This window comes from Gekko japonicus, unplaced genomic scaffold, assembly GCF_001447785.1.
Source record: "Gekko japonicus isolate JY-2015 unplaced genomic scaffold, Gekko_japonicus_V1.1 scaffold664, whole genome shotgun sequence".
In the NCBI taxonomy this organism is placed as follows: domain Eukaryota; kingdom Metazoa; phylum Chordata; class Lepidosauria; order Squamata; family Gekkonidae; genus Gekko; species Gekko japonicus.
The window spans coordinates 158,038-177,624 of NW_015166441.1; the positions used below are offsets into that span (position 1 = coordinate 158,038).

Here is a 19,587-nt window from a genome sequence, read left to right on the forward strand (position 1 = left end):
CCTTCAACAACATAATGACAAACTGCTTAACAGTAACATGGACTCTGGTACCAAGAGCTGCAACAAACCAATATGCCAACCTTGCTCCCATATAGATCCTAGCAACACCATCAGTGGATCCAGCAACATCAGCCATACCATTGCAGGTTCATCCTCTAATGTGATTTATGCCATCACATGTCAACAATACCCTTCCATACTTTACACTGGACAAGCAGGCCAGTCCCTTCAACAAAGAATTAATCGACATAAGTCTGACATTAGGAACCACAACATTCAAACACATTTAAACCCTCCAGGACATTCAGTTGCTGACCTAAAAGTAGCAGTTCTCTTACAAAAGAATTTCAAAGGGAGATTAGAAAGAGAGACTGCTGAATTGCACCTGATAATGAAGCTCAAGGCAATGCATCCACCTGGATTGAATCGAGACCTAGGTTTTCTGTCCGATTACCAGTGCTGATTTCTCCACACACCTATTGCCCCTCTGCCCATCTCACCTAAATCCAATCACGCTTGCTATTGTCACTCACCTGCTATTGTCATTTGCCTGCTAATGTCATTTAGCATCTGAAATCACTCCACTTTCCAGTAAATAGGACAGAAGGACTCCATTCTAGCTGTATCTGAAGAAGTGAGTAGTGACTCACAAAAGCTCCTTTAACGTGCTACTGGTCTCTTGCTGTTTTCTACTGCTAAAGACAAATTAACACAGCTACCCATCGTGATACTCACTTTGACAGAGCAATGGTCTTACTTGGAATATGGCAGTTTCATGTGCTCAGCCATACTTCAAATGAGCCATAGTTTTGTATTATGTTTGAACCAAGACACTGACTGAACGCCAACATCATGAAAAACTGTGGTTAAGGAAGCTTAACTGTGATTCCACGATACCTGAATTGGCAACCCATGCTTTGCTTGGAGTCAGAAAGGTTTAGTTCCTGGGGCTGGTTGAAACCAGCATCCACCCTGATTGCCAGCATTGTGGCATTACTGGCCTGCATTTGTCTACATATGGGAGGGTTGGCCATGGAAGGAGTAGGACACACATGCACAGGCCAGCTCCCAACATATAGAACAGCTGTAACCAAAAGACATTCAGGAATGTTTATGATCTAGAGAAGGAATTATCAAGCAGTGACATATAGGATGTTAATTTGTGTTTTCATACATGGGGGATCAAATAATGATATAAATTTTAAGTTTTTGAGATCCAGAAGGAGGATGCTGAATTCTGAGGCATGCATGCACATACTAACTCTATTACCAGACCAGACAGTAAAATCAGGACTACTGGAGCATGGGCCTTCCAACCTTGCCCGCCTCTCCATCAGTGCTGCGGAGGGGAAGGAGGGCGCCAGGGCCTTCCCACCCCCACCAATGTTCCCTCTAAGCTCTGAAGCTCTGTGTGCAAAACATTTTCTTCGTGAGCCAAACCATAAAAGTTGTGAGCAAGCCTAAACTTAATTTTTTTTAAAAAAAAATCAGTTTACAAACATAAAAACATACATGCAGAACTCACACATGGGGCAACTACAAGATGTGTGACTTTTAAAAATAATTCTAGAAATCTGATGAAAGATCTCTCTCTGAAACTATCATATCTGACGAAGGGAGCTTTGACTCTTGAAGACTCATACCCTGAAAATCCGGTTGTCTCTAAGGTGCTACCAGACTCGAATCTAAGGTGCTAACAGACTAATTTTTTTTGCAAATGTCTTAGAAAACAGTTACCAAAAATAGCTCCCCAAGTCCTCAAAACTATTGCCCTTGTCTATATACATATTAAAGGAAAAGTTAGCTATAGGAAGTATTTTTCTCAGCTTTATTTATAATGTTAAATTAGACATTTAAAAAGTACTATTAGTTTAATTTAGCATGCTGTTTAATTAGAATTTTTTAAAAATTATTGAATTGACCAGTCCATTCAACACATTATATCCAAAGGAGTTTTACTGTTTAATCCCGAAACACAAAACCTGCAATACTGAAATCTGATAAGTATTTCTCATTAACTGTCCTGATGAAGAATGGCACTTTGACAAATGTAAGCAATCCCTTACTACTTGAAGTATTGCTGTGACATTACAACCATGGCACAATTCAACAGCATTAGTCTTATCTCAAGGAATGAGTAGTTCATCAAGGGGGAGAAAGAAGTCAGCAAGTATTTGGTTAGCCAAGCATATTGTGGTTTCAGCTATCCCCTTTGTTCCTTAATTTTCAAGAGACTGAGTACTTCACTCTCTTCCAAAGATGTTTGAAGCTGCTAATGAGAGGCTGAAAAATACTCTCAAGTCCCTGAAGGCAATCACATGCAAAGAAAATATTCATGCATCTAATTATTCCTGACAGCTAGTCCAGATGATCACTGGATCACTGAGTAATGACTTCTCCTTGCCGAGGTATGCAAGGCAGAAAAATCTCATATGCAGATTTGCATCTGTTCCTATACATTTCTGTGTTATTACTAATGAGTTCTTCCCAAGAGACTTAATACATCTCTTAAGTTAATAGGCCATTTTGTTTTGCAACCGACCAGGTATGTTCATGGCTCCTGAATCCCTCCTCTTCATAACCAATTTCATTATTATAGTATTAAAAGGTCCAGCTCACTCACAGGGTATCAGGCTGATGCTCCCTGCTCCCATTTGGGAACCACCAGCACCACCACACAACATTGTGGCAAAGTTGACCCTACTCCTCTCCCTCTGAGCTCGGGTACTCTCTCTTTCCTCAGCAAAGCACAGTTTGCAGTTACACATGTGAGAATTATCATGCAAAGCATAATTTCCCTAGTTTTCATATGAAGGCAAACTATGGTATGCCAAGAGGGGGGGAGGGAGGGAGGGAATGCAGGCACAAGACAGAAGGGAAGCAGAACATGTAGAGTCCACATTATGCTCTTCATCTCCAAACCATTGGCACATTAAGAATGTTTGTGTCTGAATTTAATTTGTGTTTGATTGCTCTGACCATCTGCCTGTTTATCTCAAGGGGTAAACAGTAAAACTTCAAAAGAAAACATTTTGCCAAACCAATCAAATGAACTTCATTTTCAAACGTAAGATTGTTTTAGTTCAGACTGATCATAAGCCTTTAAAAGTAATTTTTAAGAAGCCAATTGGTAGTGTACCTGCTCGTCTGCAACACATGTTATTATAGCTTCAGAGATATCAACGTAATGTAGTATATACCCCAGGGGAAGCAAAGACCCATGCCTATGACTGTGTTACACAGTTATACCTTACTCTTTACTCATGCGATCTTGAACAAACGTCACTAGCTTTAATGATGTGATTCTTCTTTGCCTAACAAAAAGATACCACTTTCCAAGATACTGAAAGCTTTTGCCACAGTTTATAGTAATTCCTTCCCTAATATATCCACCCTTCCTATGGTCCCTTCAATATTTTTTTTTCAACCCCCGAAGGGATATTTTTTATTGCATTTTCTATAAACTACAAAGAAATAAGGGAGGGTATCTACAAACTACAGGTGAAAGGAAAGAAAAACCTCTAAAAACCCAAGAGGTGGTGAGCCATTACAAAGCATATTAAAAATTTGCTAAATTACTAGAGAGATTATTAGTTACACTGAAGTGTGATCAATATATGTATGCTTATATTATCAAAACCAGTTAAAATAACTGTTCAAGAAATACCACAAAAGAACCGCTAATAATAATCCACTTAAGGCTAACTTCAGAGTCATTCAGCATCTCATTTCCCCCCCCCCCTATTCCTCAATTGGTAGTCTCGTTTGGGGGGCGGCTGTCCCACGTTGCGAATCAGAATCTTCTTCAGAAGTTGAAGCATCAGAGTCATTGTCGCTTCCTTTGTCACTGTCGTCGTCTTCTTTGTTGTCCTCTCCTGTAGAACCAAGTTGCTGCTTCAAAAACTCCTGAGCTTTAATAGCAGTGTCAATTCTTTCTTTCTTGATGTTTATCTTAAAAAGGATGTCCTCGGGTACCAACCATCTGTAGGGGATGTTGTTTACAAAAACCTTGCCAAGTCTTTAAATTTCTTTCTCTTCTTTCTAATTTCAAATGGAATATCTTTCAAAACCCTTATTTCCTTGCCCTCAATTTTTAGGGACGTTCCTGATGTTGCTTTCAGGATTTGATCCCTCACATGCCTTTTTGAGAATCTGACCACTATCTCCCCTGGCAGATTTTTCTTCTCTATATATTCTGAATATAATCTATAGACCACATCCATCTCGTTTTGAATATAATCCGCTTTTAAATCTGCAATCGGGGCCAAGGCATCAATCAGAATTTGTTTCAGATTCTCCCCCTTAGTTTCAGGGTGCCCCTGAAATCTCAAGACAAAGCTTGCTTTTTCCATTTGTAGTTGCAAGAGCTGTGATTCATCAGATGTTCTCTTCTTTTCCAACATCTGCACACATTTTTTAACCTTTTTAGTCTTGGCATCCACCTCCTTCACCGTCTCAGCTGTCTGCTCCGTCTTTTTGTTAATTTCACTTAGCTGGAATTGCTGGGCTGCAAAGTTCTGATTTAAAGTTGTCAATTGCTGGTTTATGTTTGTCATTTGTTCCAGCAGAGGCCAAAGAGTCTGCTAACATCTTTGAAATGTCTGTGGAAGTTTCCGGTCGGCTGACTAGCCCAGCTGGACTCGGACTTCCTGAAGAAAGCTTAAATTTCGCTTGCTTATCCTTCTCAGTTTTTTTGCCCGCCATCTTTATCTTTACCTTTAAGAATAGTTTGCCAAAGGTCTCTAAAGTTCGCGCTAATGCTTGTAAAGCTCTTTTGAAGTTCTTAAAACAGCTCCATTTTGCTTTTATGGCTGCCTCCCCCCTTTGGAGATGCCTCTGTCTTTTCTTTGCGTTTGGGAAGTTCTATCCCCCGCTCGCTTTTATTACGGGGGGGGGGGGCTTTCTGCCTTTATCCTGGTGTTTTCGCTTTCATGGACTCACAGTTCATGTCGGCCCGAAGACCTCGCCAAAGATATGTGTTGCTCACTCAGCCTCCATGCGCTTGTCCCGGTCAGCGGCTCGAGATCCATAGTGGACGCACAGCAGCAGGACTGTCGGGGCAGAAGGGAGTCTCAATTCTCCGGCAGCGTGCCAGAGGAGAGGCAACCCTTTAGCGCCCCATGGCTGGGGGCCCAATGCGAGGGCCCCGGGGGAGTGTGTACAATCACACCCCCTCCCAACCACTGGCGTGCAGATCGCGCCCTGGGAGCTCTCCAGGAACGCGTCCGCCATTGAGATGCCACAAACCGGAAGCTCGTCCCTTCAATATTCTGAACATGCCTATTTTTGCCTGACCTTCCCAGCATTTCCCTCCCTCCCACCAGCAGCCATTTCTGACCCTGGATTCCCATGGTCATAGGACCGGCATGAAGTAACAGCTAGCCTGCAGTAATGTGGGTCTGGAGAAGGAAAGTGAAAACTGTTCCTCCTCCTCCTTCCATGAGCAGAACTCTACTCATGGAGGGCATGATTTTGCCTCCTTCCCCCTCCCCACTGCAGACTCCACAAACACTGGGAAAATCTTTGCTAAGGTTGGAAATGGCTGTTAGAGGAAAGTGAAAGCCAGGAAGATCAGTGAAAGTCAGTACCTTCCATTGATGGGTCATGAGATTTAACCCTATGGCTAGCACTCCCTCCAACCTATGGCTTCAACACCTATTTCATATTAAGATGATTAGTCTCCAGCTTAGAAATGAAAGAAACCAATAGTTATAAAATTCAAGGAACTGAAGGAGAGAACGCACGTGCAAGACTGTGGTACTCCCTAGATCTCCAGATTCTGGACAAAAGTCTGTGATGTCTGAATCAGGCCTTCATTGAGAAGTTCTCTTCAGCTTCCTCTAGACTCAACAGAGGACAACCCAAAGACCGCTGCCATGCCTTGCTTTGCTGACCATGGGAGCCGTCTATGTCTAGCTCTTTCTTGAATTATTCCAAGTACGTCCCAATCCCCACCACTTAAAAAAACCTCATATTTTTAATATATTCAATTTTGCTTCAGTTTAGATATTGCTAAAACATTGGAAATAACATATCTAGTTATTAATTGCCATTAGGGTTTCAAATGTAAATTGCACTTAAACTAAACATTTCGAATAAATAGAAAGAGTTCTCTTTACTCACTTCTGAAGGTCCACTATTTCATTGCTTAAAGTATCCAGCTCTTTGATTGCAGAAAAATCTGCTACAGGGCTTGGTCCGAGTGTGTTCTGCAAGATAAAGAAGAAAAATGGTGAGGTTGTATTTTATGTATGTCTGTATTAACAGGAATACCTTGTTAGGTATTTTATGCTATGAACTTTTCTATGATTACTCCAGAACTTGAATTTCCAGATGGTGGAACCTATTATTACTCTAGAACCTGAATTTCTATAAAAATCCCAACAACTCTTAATACCACACAACATATGTTCCCTTGTTTCAGTTTTACATGTTGATATAATCAGGTATGGAAGGGCACCTTATCATATTTTTAGGCTTCAAAAACAATGGTAATAAAACTGCAGAAATGACACCTTCTGTTGTGTTACAGTGGGTAACAATCAGAGAGGTCAGGATTTTGGCAATAAATGTACAAATGAGTGGAGAAAAATTGTTTTGCAAGATCTGTCAACAAGTTAATCTAGCTTCACAGCTAGAGACACAGAATTACAGTACAAATGGTCTGATACCCTTGTGTCAGCAACTGAGGTTGTGATTAAACTCATGTCAAGCATCGATGGCAACCTAGCCACAAAAATGTTGCCTGTGGTCCACTTATAAAAGGTTTGCATTAAATGAGCAACAGTATTTACATTAGAAACCTGTGAAGGAAACCTTCTACACAGAAATGTTTGAAAAAAATTTTAGCTACACCTTTGTGTACAGTGCAAACAGCTAAAGTAGAATCCAGTGAGACTACGAGGCACTCCAAGTTTCTTTCTTTCAGTGTAGCTTATAAACACCACTGGAGAAAGCCCAAAACACTGCTGCCAAGACAAATTGTTTCGGTGGTAAGGAGCTTTTATAATAACTGGCTTAACTAATTTACATTGGTTAAAATCTTAGATGAAGCTTCACTCTCTCTAAGGGGTACTTTGAACAGTGAATTGCAGAGTTGGATTTGAAAACATATAAATTAATCATATAACAGATACTAGTATGCGTGCTGTTCATCAACATTCACATGCTATACAGAGCAGTAGATACAAAATGTAACTTAAAAATCAATTTAGAATTTTGGTTTTACTCAGATGAAAATGAAAGTAACTTAAGCTCTGAAACCACATCTCTGTTCTATTAGTTAGACTTGCCACTGTTGAATTCCATATTTTATTACATTCCACCAAGTCCCAAAAAGGCTTATTACAACTGCTGCCTACTTTCATTCAGTTCATATCATTAGTTGTTTAACACTGAAGACGACACATAAGGTCAGTGAAGCAACACAGCTTATTTCAAAACTAAAACCTGTAATTGTGTTGTGTTGTAAATACATTTTGTATGTGGGTATATTCAAACATGCAAGTGATCGGTACAGAAGATCGACCTTAATTTATAAATAAAATATAAACTTTGAAAAAGATAACCAAAAGCTTCAAATGCTATTATACAGACAAGCACACAATGTGCTCTTTTGTATATTTCCAATTACAGCCAAGGCCTTGGGATGAAAAGAGCTATGTGAAAGTGGCACCACATTTCTGAAATTTGTCACTAAGCAGCATGCTGCTGTTTCAAAGAAAATGTGACATGAAAAAGATGCTCATTATTAAACAGTCAATATTGGAAAAGTGAAGAATCTCTAACCTTGAGATGGCAGATTTAAGAAACTGACAGTATAATAAAGATGTAAAGCAGAATGGTGCAGAATGGAAAATATAGTCCAAACTAGGAAAGACAGAGAAGGAAAGCAAACATACAAAAAATATTAGTAAAGCAAGAAATAAAAGCAGGGCTTTTTTTCAAAATAATGCAAAAGTAAACCTGATATTATTGAACAAAATACAGAATTTGAATTCTATTTTTGGTTAAGAATTCTGGAGAAAACATGGCTCAGCACAACCTTTAGTGTCAGCAGAACAAGGGCCCCTCCCCCTCCCCCCAGTTAAAACACCACGAATGAAACGTTACTGTGATCTCTCTCTTTCAGCCTAGTATATCCACTCTGGTATATCCAGTTTCAAAATACCATATGAACACCACCAAAACCATATGAAACTACCAAAACAGAATATTACAATTAAACCTATTTTAATTACTATGGCATGGCATTGTTAGAACAAAAATGTTAGGAATCATGCAACTCTGATGTGCCACACATTAAACGTTTAAATAATGAAATATGAAGAGGTCATGGAATTCACTTGTGGACAGCAGTTGGACCCAGACTAAACTTCCTGCTAACAGAGTTCCCACCAGTTCCGCCTTCCCACTGCAGACCCCTGATGTGCCTCTCCTGCTGCTCCTGAGTGTCACCTGTCCCTGCCCACCCAGGAGCAGCACTGATTTATGTATTTATTTGTCGTATTTCTAGCCCTCCCTCCCTGCAAGCAGGCTCAGGGTGGCTCACATTAATTGGCCCACTGGGCTGAGATTCATATAAACATTTAAAACCAATTAAACAATCAATCAGCTACAATAAAACCAGTTAAACAATCAATCAATTACAATATACAAATTAAAGTGCTCACAGTACATTTTAGGCAAGATGACGTGCCATACAGGGCCAGAACATCCCACTCAGCAGCGGCGCAATCACACTGCAGCCTGGCCTACGCCGCAGATAGTAATAGTGGCCGTTGGTGGTATTAGTGGGCGGCTCCTAATTGAAAGCCTAGTGGAAGAGCTTCAGGGGGATCAGTGGGCTGCGGGGGGGAAAGGGGGGGGGAGGAAAGAACATTTTGTTCCAATGATGGAAGTGCCTTGAGTGAGCAGAAATTTCAGTCCAGATCTATCCCACCAACTTCTGCCTAGAGTCTCCTTGCACATGCCAGAGTTCCCAGGGATATGCAATAAGCTCCCACATGCAAAACATTTTTCCCCCTTCAATGCAATACTGGGGAACAGCTCTATACTTAGGTCTCCATTCTATGCCTGGAACTACCACTAAAATTGTATTGAATCCCCATGAGGAGAACGTGACAGTGTTGGATTAAACTAAGCAACTTTATAATTGCAGTTCTCAAATAGATCCCTTTACAATAAATTCCAAACTATTGCTCATCTCTGCTTGGTTGGCCAGTACAGAAGGAGAGATATTCCAGTAAACCAAGAACAAGGAATGAACCAACTGATGTATCTCTATTGGCAGCAGCATTTATATCATTGTACACCCACCCATGTAGCAAGGCCACAGGCCAAAACTATTTTATTTGGTCTTCTGAGACCAATATGCTTTCTAAAATGCAAGCAAAATTTCACCTTTTGCGGAGTGCTTCTCTCTGATGGAGGGATCATATCTGGAGAAAGCACCTGAGGAGGATCAATGCCCTTTGTCAGCTTCTGACTGATGAAATGGAATGCCAGAATAAACTGTTCATCTGAAAGCTTCCCACTGTCTTTTGTGTCACAGAGAGCCCTGCACAAGTCAACAAAAAGATTCAACACATTATTTTCCTATCCATCTTAAATATGTACATACTTCCAACAAACAGGCAGATTATGTGACATTCTAGCTGATACTGACAGTATTTAAGTCACCTTACACATACACAATGGTCAACTCAGTACTACAAAGATCAGCAGCAAAACATGCTGGAATCAAAACAAATGGGGACCGCCACTGCACACCTGCTCTGCTTAGGAGTTTTCTTTGTCATCTGGCTTGTGAAACACTGGAAATCATATTTCAAATTAGATGGACCAAGGCCTGAGCCATCCAGGTAATTTAAAGAGACAAGCAATCCAGTCACATGAAGCTGCCTTATACCAAGTCAGACTGTTGGTCTATCAAGGTTAGTATTATCTATTCTAACTGGCAGCAGCTTTCCAGGACCTCAGCTAGAGGTTTTAATTTCATCTCCTTCCTGATCTTTTTAAATAGCAATAATGGATTGAACCCAAGATATTCTGCATGCAAAACAGAATCTCTACTGCAGGGCCATGGCCCCTCCTCAATGCATGATGATAAGCAACACTATAGCATTTTCTTTACTTTTTACATTGAAGCCACTAATACTTTTTTCTAAGTAAATTTCCAACTGCCATGCTTAACAAGGCAGAAATAGATCTATGACTGGGTGGTAAATATATTAGAGTTTTTCAATTAAAATTTTTACAGCAAGTAGAAAGCTTAGGAACTGTGTGTGTGTTAAGTGCTGGCAGGTTGCTAAAGCCACCCTATGAATTAATGACCTCCGAACCGCCTTGCCAACGTGGGGATTCAGGGGCTTGCCCTTCAATGGTTTGCCTCTTTTCTTCAAGGTCGGGGACAGAGGGTGGCAATTGGGGATCAGCGCTCCCGGAGGTATCCTCTTGAGTGTGGGGTGCCTCAAGGGGCAGTGCTGTCCCCAATATTATTCCAACATCTATATGCGCCCCCTCGCCCAGATTGCTCGGAGTTATGGGCTAGGGTGCCATCAATATGCGGATGACACCCAGCTCTATCTAATGTTGGGCGGCCGGTCGGATTCCGACCTGGATGACCTTCATCGGGCACTGCAGGCTGTGGCTGGTTGGCTCAGGCTGAGTCGGCTGAAGCTAAACCCGGCGAAGACAGAGGTCCTGGGCTTAAGTCGGGTCGGTTCAGGGTTGGGGCTCCCTCTCCCGGCCTTCGATGGGGTGCCTTTGGTGCCGGAGCCAAGGGTTAGGAGTTTGGGAGTGCTCCTGGACTCTGCCTTAACGTTGGAGGCCCAGGTAGCAGCCACTGTCAAGTCAGCCTTTTACCATCTGCATCTGGCACGGCAGTTGGCTCCCTACCTTGACTGCGATGACTTGGCCACAGTGATCCACACGACGGTCACCTCGAGGTTGGACTACTATAACGCTCTCTACATGAGGCTGCCTTTGTTGCAGATCCGGAAGCTGCAGCTGGTGCAGAATGCAGCAGCCCGGCTGTTGATGGGCCTCTCTAGGCGAGACCATGTTTTTTCGGTGGCGGCTCCTATCTGGTAGAATGAGCTCCCAGAGATCAGGGCCCTGCGGGACCTTATGCAGTTCCGCAGGGCCTGCAAGATGGAGCTCTTCTGCCAGGCTTTTGAGTAGGAGCCGCCACCATCACTGTACCATCACCGCGCTGCCAATTTTGGCAATGTTAGCGGGCCCTGGAACTGAAGAACGGACATAGCGCAGACTGATCAAGTAGAGCTAGTAGAATTTTGAAACATTGTATCGGAGACCCCATCTTGGATGTTGTTTTGCTAGCACCGATTTTAAATGTAAATGTAATCGATTGTTTTATCTGGTTTTTATTGTTATGTATGGCAATTGCCTCCTGTCAGCCGCCCTGAGCCCATGAGGAAGGGCGGGATATAAGTCAAATAAATAAATTAATTAATAAAATAAAATAAACCCTACTGCTAACAGCCTTGCTGAGATCTTGCAAAATGAAGGCATGGTTTCCTTGATTGACTCAATCCACCTCATGTTGGATCTTCCTCTTTTCCTGCTGCGTCCAACTTTTCCTAGCATTATTGTCTTTTCCAGTAACTCTTGTCTTCTCATAATGTGATGAAAGTATGATAGCCTCAATTTAGTCATTTTAACTTCTAGGGAGAGTTCAGGCTTGATTTGATCTGGAGATGACAGTTGGGAACTGACAGTTGAAGAAGAGAAAGTTTAGCACTTACTGAGGACTGTGAAGGAGGCAAAAAGGAGTGAGAGGATCACAGAACATCCCCATTCAAGCCAAAAAGGGACAGAGCTTCTAATGAAGAGAAGTAATCGCTGCCCAGTGAAAATGGATATAGCTCTAAAGAGCGGAGTGATCCCTTGGTCTGTGTATAAAGAATGATTTTGGGAATTTGGTTGTACATTCCTGCCTTCTAAATGTGAAGTGTCAGTGAAACTTGGAAACATATGCTTGTGAGTTAAAGCAGAAACTGAAAAGCCTCTCTTCTCAAAGTTTCAAAGACCTTGTTGAAAAGCAAAAACACCTACTTGTTGGCAACATATTAGCTGGATTTAGTGTGATTACAAAGTTACCTCAGTTTTTATTATTGGTTCACTTCATACATCCTACCTGATTCCACCTGAGCTTTTCCCTTCCAAGTTAAATATTTTATTTTTGAACTTTCAAAAGCCTCTCCTGTGCCATTACAGGAGTAGAAGATTAGCAGATGATTTTGTTTCTTCTCTCAAGTCCCTAGGCTGGGCCAGCCTCAAAATATATAATAATGTGAGAGGGTGGGACATCTATAGACCAACAAATAAGAAGAAAATAGGTGTAGGGGCTGCTCAGCAAGAAATGTGAGTGAGGGAAGAGAGCAAAATCTCCATAACAGGTTGCACATCAAAACAATCAGATGTTCTGGCACATCTGTTTCTTTTAAAACTAACCACAGCTTTTCGTGAGCCACACAGTCAAAAGCTTTGCTGTAATCATGAAACACACGGTAATTTTCTTCTGATATTCTCTAGTATGTGCCTGTAACCAACGTAAATTTGCAATATGATCTCTAGTGCCTCTTCCTTTTCTCAGTCCAGCTTGAACACCTGGCATTTCTTGTTCCATATATGGTAACAGTCTTTGTTGTAAGGTTTCAAGCATCACTTTACTTTTATGAGAAATGAATGCAATGGTCCAATAATTGCTGCAGTCTTTAACATCTACTTTTCTCAGAACTAGAATGTAAATAGAGCATTTCCAGTCTGTGGGCCACTATTTGTTTTCCATATTTGTCGGCATATTCTTGTTAAGATTTTGATGGATTCTGTTTCTGTGGCTTCGAATAGATCTATTCATAATCCATCTACTCCTGGTGATTTGTTTATCCCAACTGCTCTCAGTGCAGCTTTCACTTCACTTTCTAAAACTGTAGGTTCTTCTTCAAAAGTTTCTTCTTTCATCTCTTTTGTTTAGTTCTTCAGGGTATTTTTACCATCTTTTCTTTATTTTGTTCTGTTCAGTTAATGCATTTCTGTGTTGATCTTTCAGCATGCCTGACTGTGCTTTAAATTTATCTTTGATTTCTTTTTATAATGGCTGCATTCAGATGTCATGACAAGCTGTGATTATATTAACATCAGGCAAAAACACAACTTCCTGCCATGTTCACATGCTCCCCCCATTCCTCTTGCCTACCTTCTCTTTTCATGCATAACGACTGAATTAAAACTTCTTGGTTTCATTAAGTTTCAATTTGACATAACCTCTGAATACAAAACTTCTGAATACAAGCACCTCAGTCAACTGCAGTTCTAAATTGGGATGAAGTTTAGAACCCCATCTCGCAGGGAGTATGCTCACTCCAGTTTGCTAAAATATATGTATTCTAATGTCATGGCAAATTGGAGCTTGAACAAGCAAGGAAGTTTTGAAGCAAGTACCACCCATAAGGAGGAGGAGAGAGAAAGAAAGGGAGTTCCTAAGCATGGCAGGACACTGTATTCATGCCCCTCAGATGAATTATACATTGTTACGCTATCTGAATGTAGGAGATCTGATGATAATGCTACACTCTATTTGTTTCACAGTGGCTCAGTCTTTTAAAGGCAGAAATGGGAGACCTAGTGGGAAGTTTACCATTCAAACTAGTCTAAATGCATTTTAATGAGACCATCAAGTCTTTCCATCACTGTAACCCGTTCAGGTTTAAAAGTGTGTACCTACAGCGTACAACTGTACACCAAAGATTTAGGCTTCTATGAGTAATTTTTCATCAACAGTAGGAAGCAGGAATATTTTTTACAAGAGGTGCCATCAAAAAGAAATCTTACCAGATGTGTGCAAGTAATGCAGATGGCAGGCCTGTCTTCAAGAACAATTCTCTAGCTTCCACACCAGAAACAAAACCATCCATGTCTTTATCAGTTTTCAGAAAGATTTCATGGTATTTTACTTTGTCTGCAGGTGATACAACCCACTAGGGAAAAATGAAGCAAAAAACAAAACATATTGTGCTTCCTTCACACTTCATGAATGGATTATGAACCAAGGGCTGCTTGGTGCTGAGTGTACCTGTGTTGATGGTGCTTTGGATGGCAAGAGCCCTACTGATGGTATGGACTGATGAGCTTCTTTGCTGGATGTTGAAGGCGGCATCAACTGCCCTGCACTGGGAAGACTGAGAGCTTTTCTTTTGGAAGGTGGCACCAATGTTGGAGGTAAGGATAGTGGCACAGGTTCCTTCTCAAGAGCACAGTATACCAAAAACATAGCCTGAACAAAAATTTTAGAGAGACAAAAGATGGAAAATATTAACTTTAGTGATTTTACAATTTAGAAGAGGCCAGACACAATATCTGAAATTATAGCAACTAAAACAATTCTGTTATTGTAGATGGCAGATACCTTCAATTGAGTAAAGATGTAAAATTAAATTGTAGCTACTTCATTTAAATACACAATTAGAAAAAGCCAATGATAACAAATAGAGGAATGGCACAGTTTTAATTTACTGTATGCTGCCTTGCAGGAAGTGTAGTCAAGATGTGCTTTAAACAAACAAGTGTGTTCAGAATTTAGTATTTCAAATAAGGAACCAGACATCCTCCAGCTGTGATAGAAAAGCCTTCTGAAATGTTAATGTTACTTCTACTTTTTAATTAAAGAAATGTGAAAGAATTTGATCCGAGAACTGGGTTGGAATCCCCAACTTAATTTTTAAGATTATTTAATTATTTCTGTCCTTCACTTCCACTGTAAGGAATATCAGAGTTGGTGTAAAATAAAAAAAATATAAGATAATTTTCATACAAAACAACTGAAATTCCTTCAGTGATCCCTTATTCCTAACCAAGGTTTTATGTTTTGTATGTCTTTTAACAGTTTTGTATGTATGTATGTATGTATGTATTGGTGCCTGCGCTGGTGGTTAGGAGTTTGGGAGTGCTCCTGGAACCCTCCCTGGCAACGGAGGCCCAGGTAGCAGCCACTGCTAAGTCGGCCTTCTACCACCTGCGGCTGGTTCGGCAGCTGGCTCCCTTCCTCGATCGCGACGACCTGGCTACAGTGATCCATGCGATGGTCACCTCGAGGCGACTATTGTAACACTCTCTACATGGGGCTGCCCTTGGCGCAAATCCAGAGGCTGCAGCTAGTGCAGAACACCGCGGCCAGACTACTGATGTGTCTCCCTAAGATGGGAGCACATCCGGCCGGTGCTGAAGGTGCTGCACTGGCTGCCAACAGCATACCGAATTCGCTTCAAGGTGCTGGTACTTACCTTTAATATTTATTTATTATTTTGATTTATAGCCTGCCCTCCCCGCAAGCGGGCTCAGGGCGGCTCACAAATAGGGCACATGCCAATACATAAAACAGGTTAAAAGCAACATAAAAACAATCATTTACAATCCTTCAAAGTGCTCTAGATGTTTCAATCAGTCTTCAATAAAAAGATGGCATCTTGAAGATGGTACTCCCAGTTCAGTAGTATCAGCTCCACGCATTGCTGAACCTATACGGCCAGGGTCCAACATACCTGAGGGACCTGGTTATTCCAGGCCCAGGGAGGCCAGGCTCGTGGCTATTAGAGTGGCGGCTCCTTACTGGTAGAATGAGCTCCCGGAGGAGATCAGGGCCCTGCGGGATCTTGTATAGTTCCGCAGGGCCTGCAAGACAGAGCTATTCCACCAGGCCTTCAATTAGGAGCCACCCACATTACCATCAACAACCACTATTAATATCTGTGGTGGAGGCTGGCTGCAGTGAGATCGAGCCAAACCACCTAGGAGCCTGAAATTGCCCGAGCCTGCATGACATGTTACGCCATCTTGGTTAATAATCACTGAGTGCAATCATTGATTGTTTAAATGTTTTAACAGTGTTAAATGTTTTAAGTTTTAAATGTTTTGACTGTATATGAACCTAGGCACACTGTGCCAGGCAATGTGAGCCGCCCTGAGCCCGCTTGCGGGGAGGGCGGGTTATAAATACAATAAATAAATAAATAAATTTAACTCTGTTTTTAAACTTTGTCAAAAAATGTTTTAATGATATATATTTGGGACAGGAGCTGATTTTAATGGTTTTATAATGTAATGCTATCACGTAAGACTTAACCTTCTGATGGGAAGTTAAACAGTGCAATCCTAAACCCATTTGCACTAAAAATCCTTTTTATGCTGCCAGGCATTTGGGGACTGAGGAGGGGGTTGGGGTGGTGTTTGGTGTGTCAAACTGCTGCTTTTAAGATCACAGGGAGGGGCAAGACAACAAGTCCTCCTACATTGGCCCAACAAAGGCCAAATGCCACTTGGTTCATCCCCTTTCAGAACTTGAAACAAGATTTTCTAAACCAATTTGTAAATATAGATTTTAACAACGGGTTAAGTGTTCACAGGCAGAAGCTACAACTGGAATTCAGCCAAAGACTCAGATAACCAAGGCATATGAGTACAGTCTATTTTGCCATTAGTTCCCATAGCTTGTGATAGCGTATATACACATGGAATGAATGGCAGCATTTTAGGAACCAATTTGCAAGGAGAAATGATCGTCTGAATTTGCCAGTGAAAGAACAGGATCCATTCTACTATTCATTCAAATTACTTGCTTTGATCTCATCTGTATTCCATCTTCTTTTGCACATAACGACAGCTAATCTTATCACCACTACATGTCATTTTCCGGAGCTGGGTACTAGCACTGAAACAAGTTCTTGAGTTGTTACATATAGACTAGAAATAAGAGGTGGTGTTGTCTGGGTCTCAGGCACTCATGAAGGAGAACCACACACTTTGTTTCTGTTCTCTTTAACAACCTAGGTGCCGGTCATGATGAGTCCAATTGTTTAGTTTACCAGTTATGCCTGCACACACCCCGGTTTTTTGCACCCTTAAAACTACTACATGAACAAACTAAATGGTGCCTTTAACCACTGTAAACAAATTTCAAAAGAACTCTGAAAAGCCTACAAGGATCACTATACTTACAACAGCAAATTCATCTCGATCCAACATTCCATCATGGTCTATATCGCTTAGCTCCCAAACCTAATAGCAAAGAAAAAAAATTAAAATCATAAAACCAGTTTCTTCCATTCACACATCATGTTGTCACACAGCGACACCACAAGTCTGCTTTACAAACCGGAATTTTCATTGTTACATAAGCAATTCCTACCACAGCCTCTCCCTGTCCAAATCTTGCCTAACTCCATCACCGAACAACTAATTAGAAGGGGTGAGATTTAAAAATATCTTTAACATTCAGTATCTTTTTACCATCACTGCTATTTAGTGCTCAACTGAATTAAATGGCAACTTAAGACTACAGAAAAGCAGCCATCTCAATTATGTTACCCAGAACATACCATCTCAGAGCCATCCTACATTTTAACAAATCCCATGTAGTTTTCCTTTGCCAAATTTCCCCACCCCCCATGTAGGGCTACCAAGCTGCGGCGGGGGATCCGCACGTCTTCACAGGATCCCTGCCGTGGGGGACAGCGATACGCGTTGCACCGCCGTCGCCAGGATGTGACGCTATGCGTCGCTCTGGCAACGGGACTCCACATCCTGGTGTTGAACTATTAATATGCACTGTCAGATGAACTGTCAGATCTGCAGGATCTGAGTGACAGCAGTGAGACTGCTGGAAGCCTGTCCTGGCCGGTTTAGACCAGTTTATGGTGTGAGGCCACAGGCATGACTCAGCTTGATGCTGATTGGTTGTAAATATGTATATAAGTGGACAAGTGCAGTCCAAACTATTCCTTTTGTGAATCACGGTCTTTGGCGAAGCATTTTGACGGAGCGTTGTATATTCTGTGAATAAACTGTATATAGTTCACCACAAAGAACTGTGTGGCGTGGTACTATATAGGCTGGAGGTGCTGCTGACTGCTGGAGTGTGGCTGGCAAGGTTGGTGTGGCTGAAATAGTCCTAGAGGCTGGCAAGTACCTTCTCCTGGCATCAGGCCGCCATGTGCGCACCGCGCAACACCTGGCGATGGCGGTGCAACGCGTATCGCTGTCCCCCGCAGCAGGGATCCTGTGAAGACATGCGGATCCCCCGCCGCAGCTTGGCAGCCCTACCCCCATGAAGTCATTCATTTAATGAAAAGCAGTTGCTTGATGGACAGGAAGGGCAGGTAGGCTTGCTGCTTACCCCTTTCTTCTCCAAATCACTCCCCTTTGAAGTGTTCTTCTCCTTGCTGGAGAAAAGCACCTCAAAACGAAGCAACTATAACAGGAAAACTGAATGCAGGAGAATGATTCAGCACCTGCCCTCCACTCATCCTTCTGGGTACAATATCCCACCTTTTTAAAAAATGACTTGGGGAAAGCTGCACAAACTTTGCATAATATGCAGGTGGATCCTAACTCACCAGGTTTTCACTGGAAATGGGAGAGTGTTCTGTCTTGAAAATATACTCTTTTAGCCCACGTGTATTAAAAAAGGGAGACCTCAGAGGTCATTCTGGAGGATTTTTTGTCAAGGACATTCTCCACCATTTACGAAGCATCAGCCCACATAATCCCAAAACACTGCTCACCCCAGGTAAATAGATACTTGCACTACTAAAAAGCTTGCAATTCTTACCCTTCCTAAGATGTCAACTGGCAATTTGGAGTTTAGCAAAACAGGTTTCACTTTGTCACCTGACAGAAGCCCATTGACTGGGTTCAGACTGTCAAAGATAGCATCATACTTGGACTTGTCTTCCACCTGGTTGTCAAAATAAGAGGCTAAAATTAATTGAACATCTGTACAAGCAAATGTTAATTAATGTCTATAAGGAACATATTTTAGATTAATTTATACAAATGAAGCATGACTAGCAAAGCCATGGTATACCCAATAGCATAAGAAGCAAATTCAGTGGTTTTCTAGTATGCAGAGTGGTAAAAAGAGGACAAAGCAGTGAAAACTTTGAACTGTAGAAAATCACCTGGGAACCTATTCTTACAAGATTGCTATGAATTCTCAAATATAAAATAGATGTTTGAAATATCAAATATGGATGGTGAACAATGTATTTTTTTACCCCATTCTGCTTTTAAAATATACGTGCAAGGGATCCATTGCTGCTAAAGGGCGTTGGGGCTAAAAAGATAAATCTTACATATCTGACATGCAACAATTCTATCATGTACTCCAGTGTTAATGCCCAAGCAAGAAGAAACCTAAGAACTAGCATCACATGCTCCATGTAAAAATAGTTTTTCCTTTCCACTTAATCTTACTGGACCTCAAAATACAGGGATTCCTTCCTTCATTGTGAACGAATCTGTATGAAGAAAGGCTGAAAACTTCTCTGGTAGAGACTTTTCTCCTGAAAAAAGGTCTATTCAAAGCTGCAGACCTAAATCTGCAAACTGCTATAGTTTGCTGAGTTTCTGTGAAATTTTCCATACATGTCCAACAGAGACTAGAAAGGAAACGAAAAGAAATGGCACATCTATTGCTCCACAGAAATGTCCTTGTGAATAACAGGAGTGCTCCCTCCATGAATCTTAGCTGCAACACAACTATAAATGAAAGCTCCCCCCCCCCCCCCC

General features: G+C 41.5%; 1 protein-coding gene across 1 annotated transcript in view; it reads right to left on the bottom strand.

Moving 5' to 3' along the window:
• Window positions 1-19,587, bottom strand: part of EPS15 (epidermal growth factor receptor pathway substrate 15) — a 115,624-nt gene that overhangs the window by 47,092 nt on the left and 48,945 nt on the right. The window contains exons 7-12 of the mRNA XM_015411963.1: window positions 18,629-18,754; window positions 17,017-17,076; window positions 14,099-14,299; window positions 13,858-14,003; window positions 9,403-9,559; window positions 6,124-6,209 (exon numbers count right to left, since the gene is read on the bottom strand). Coding sequence (XP_015267449.1) covers window positions 6,124-6,209; window positions 9,403-9,559; window positions 13,858-14,003; window positions 14,099-14,299; window positions 17,017-17,076; window positions 18,629-18,754 — 776 coding nt within the window. The remainder of the gene's footprint in view (window positions 1-6,123; window positions 6,210-9,402; window positions 9,560-13,857; window positions 14,004-14,098; window positions 14,300-17,016; window positions 17,077-18,628; window positions 18,755-19,587) is intronic.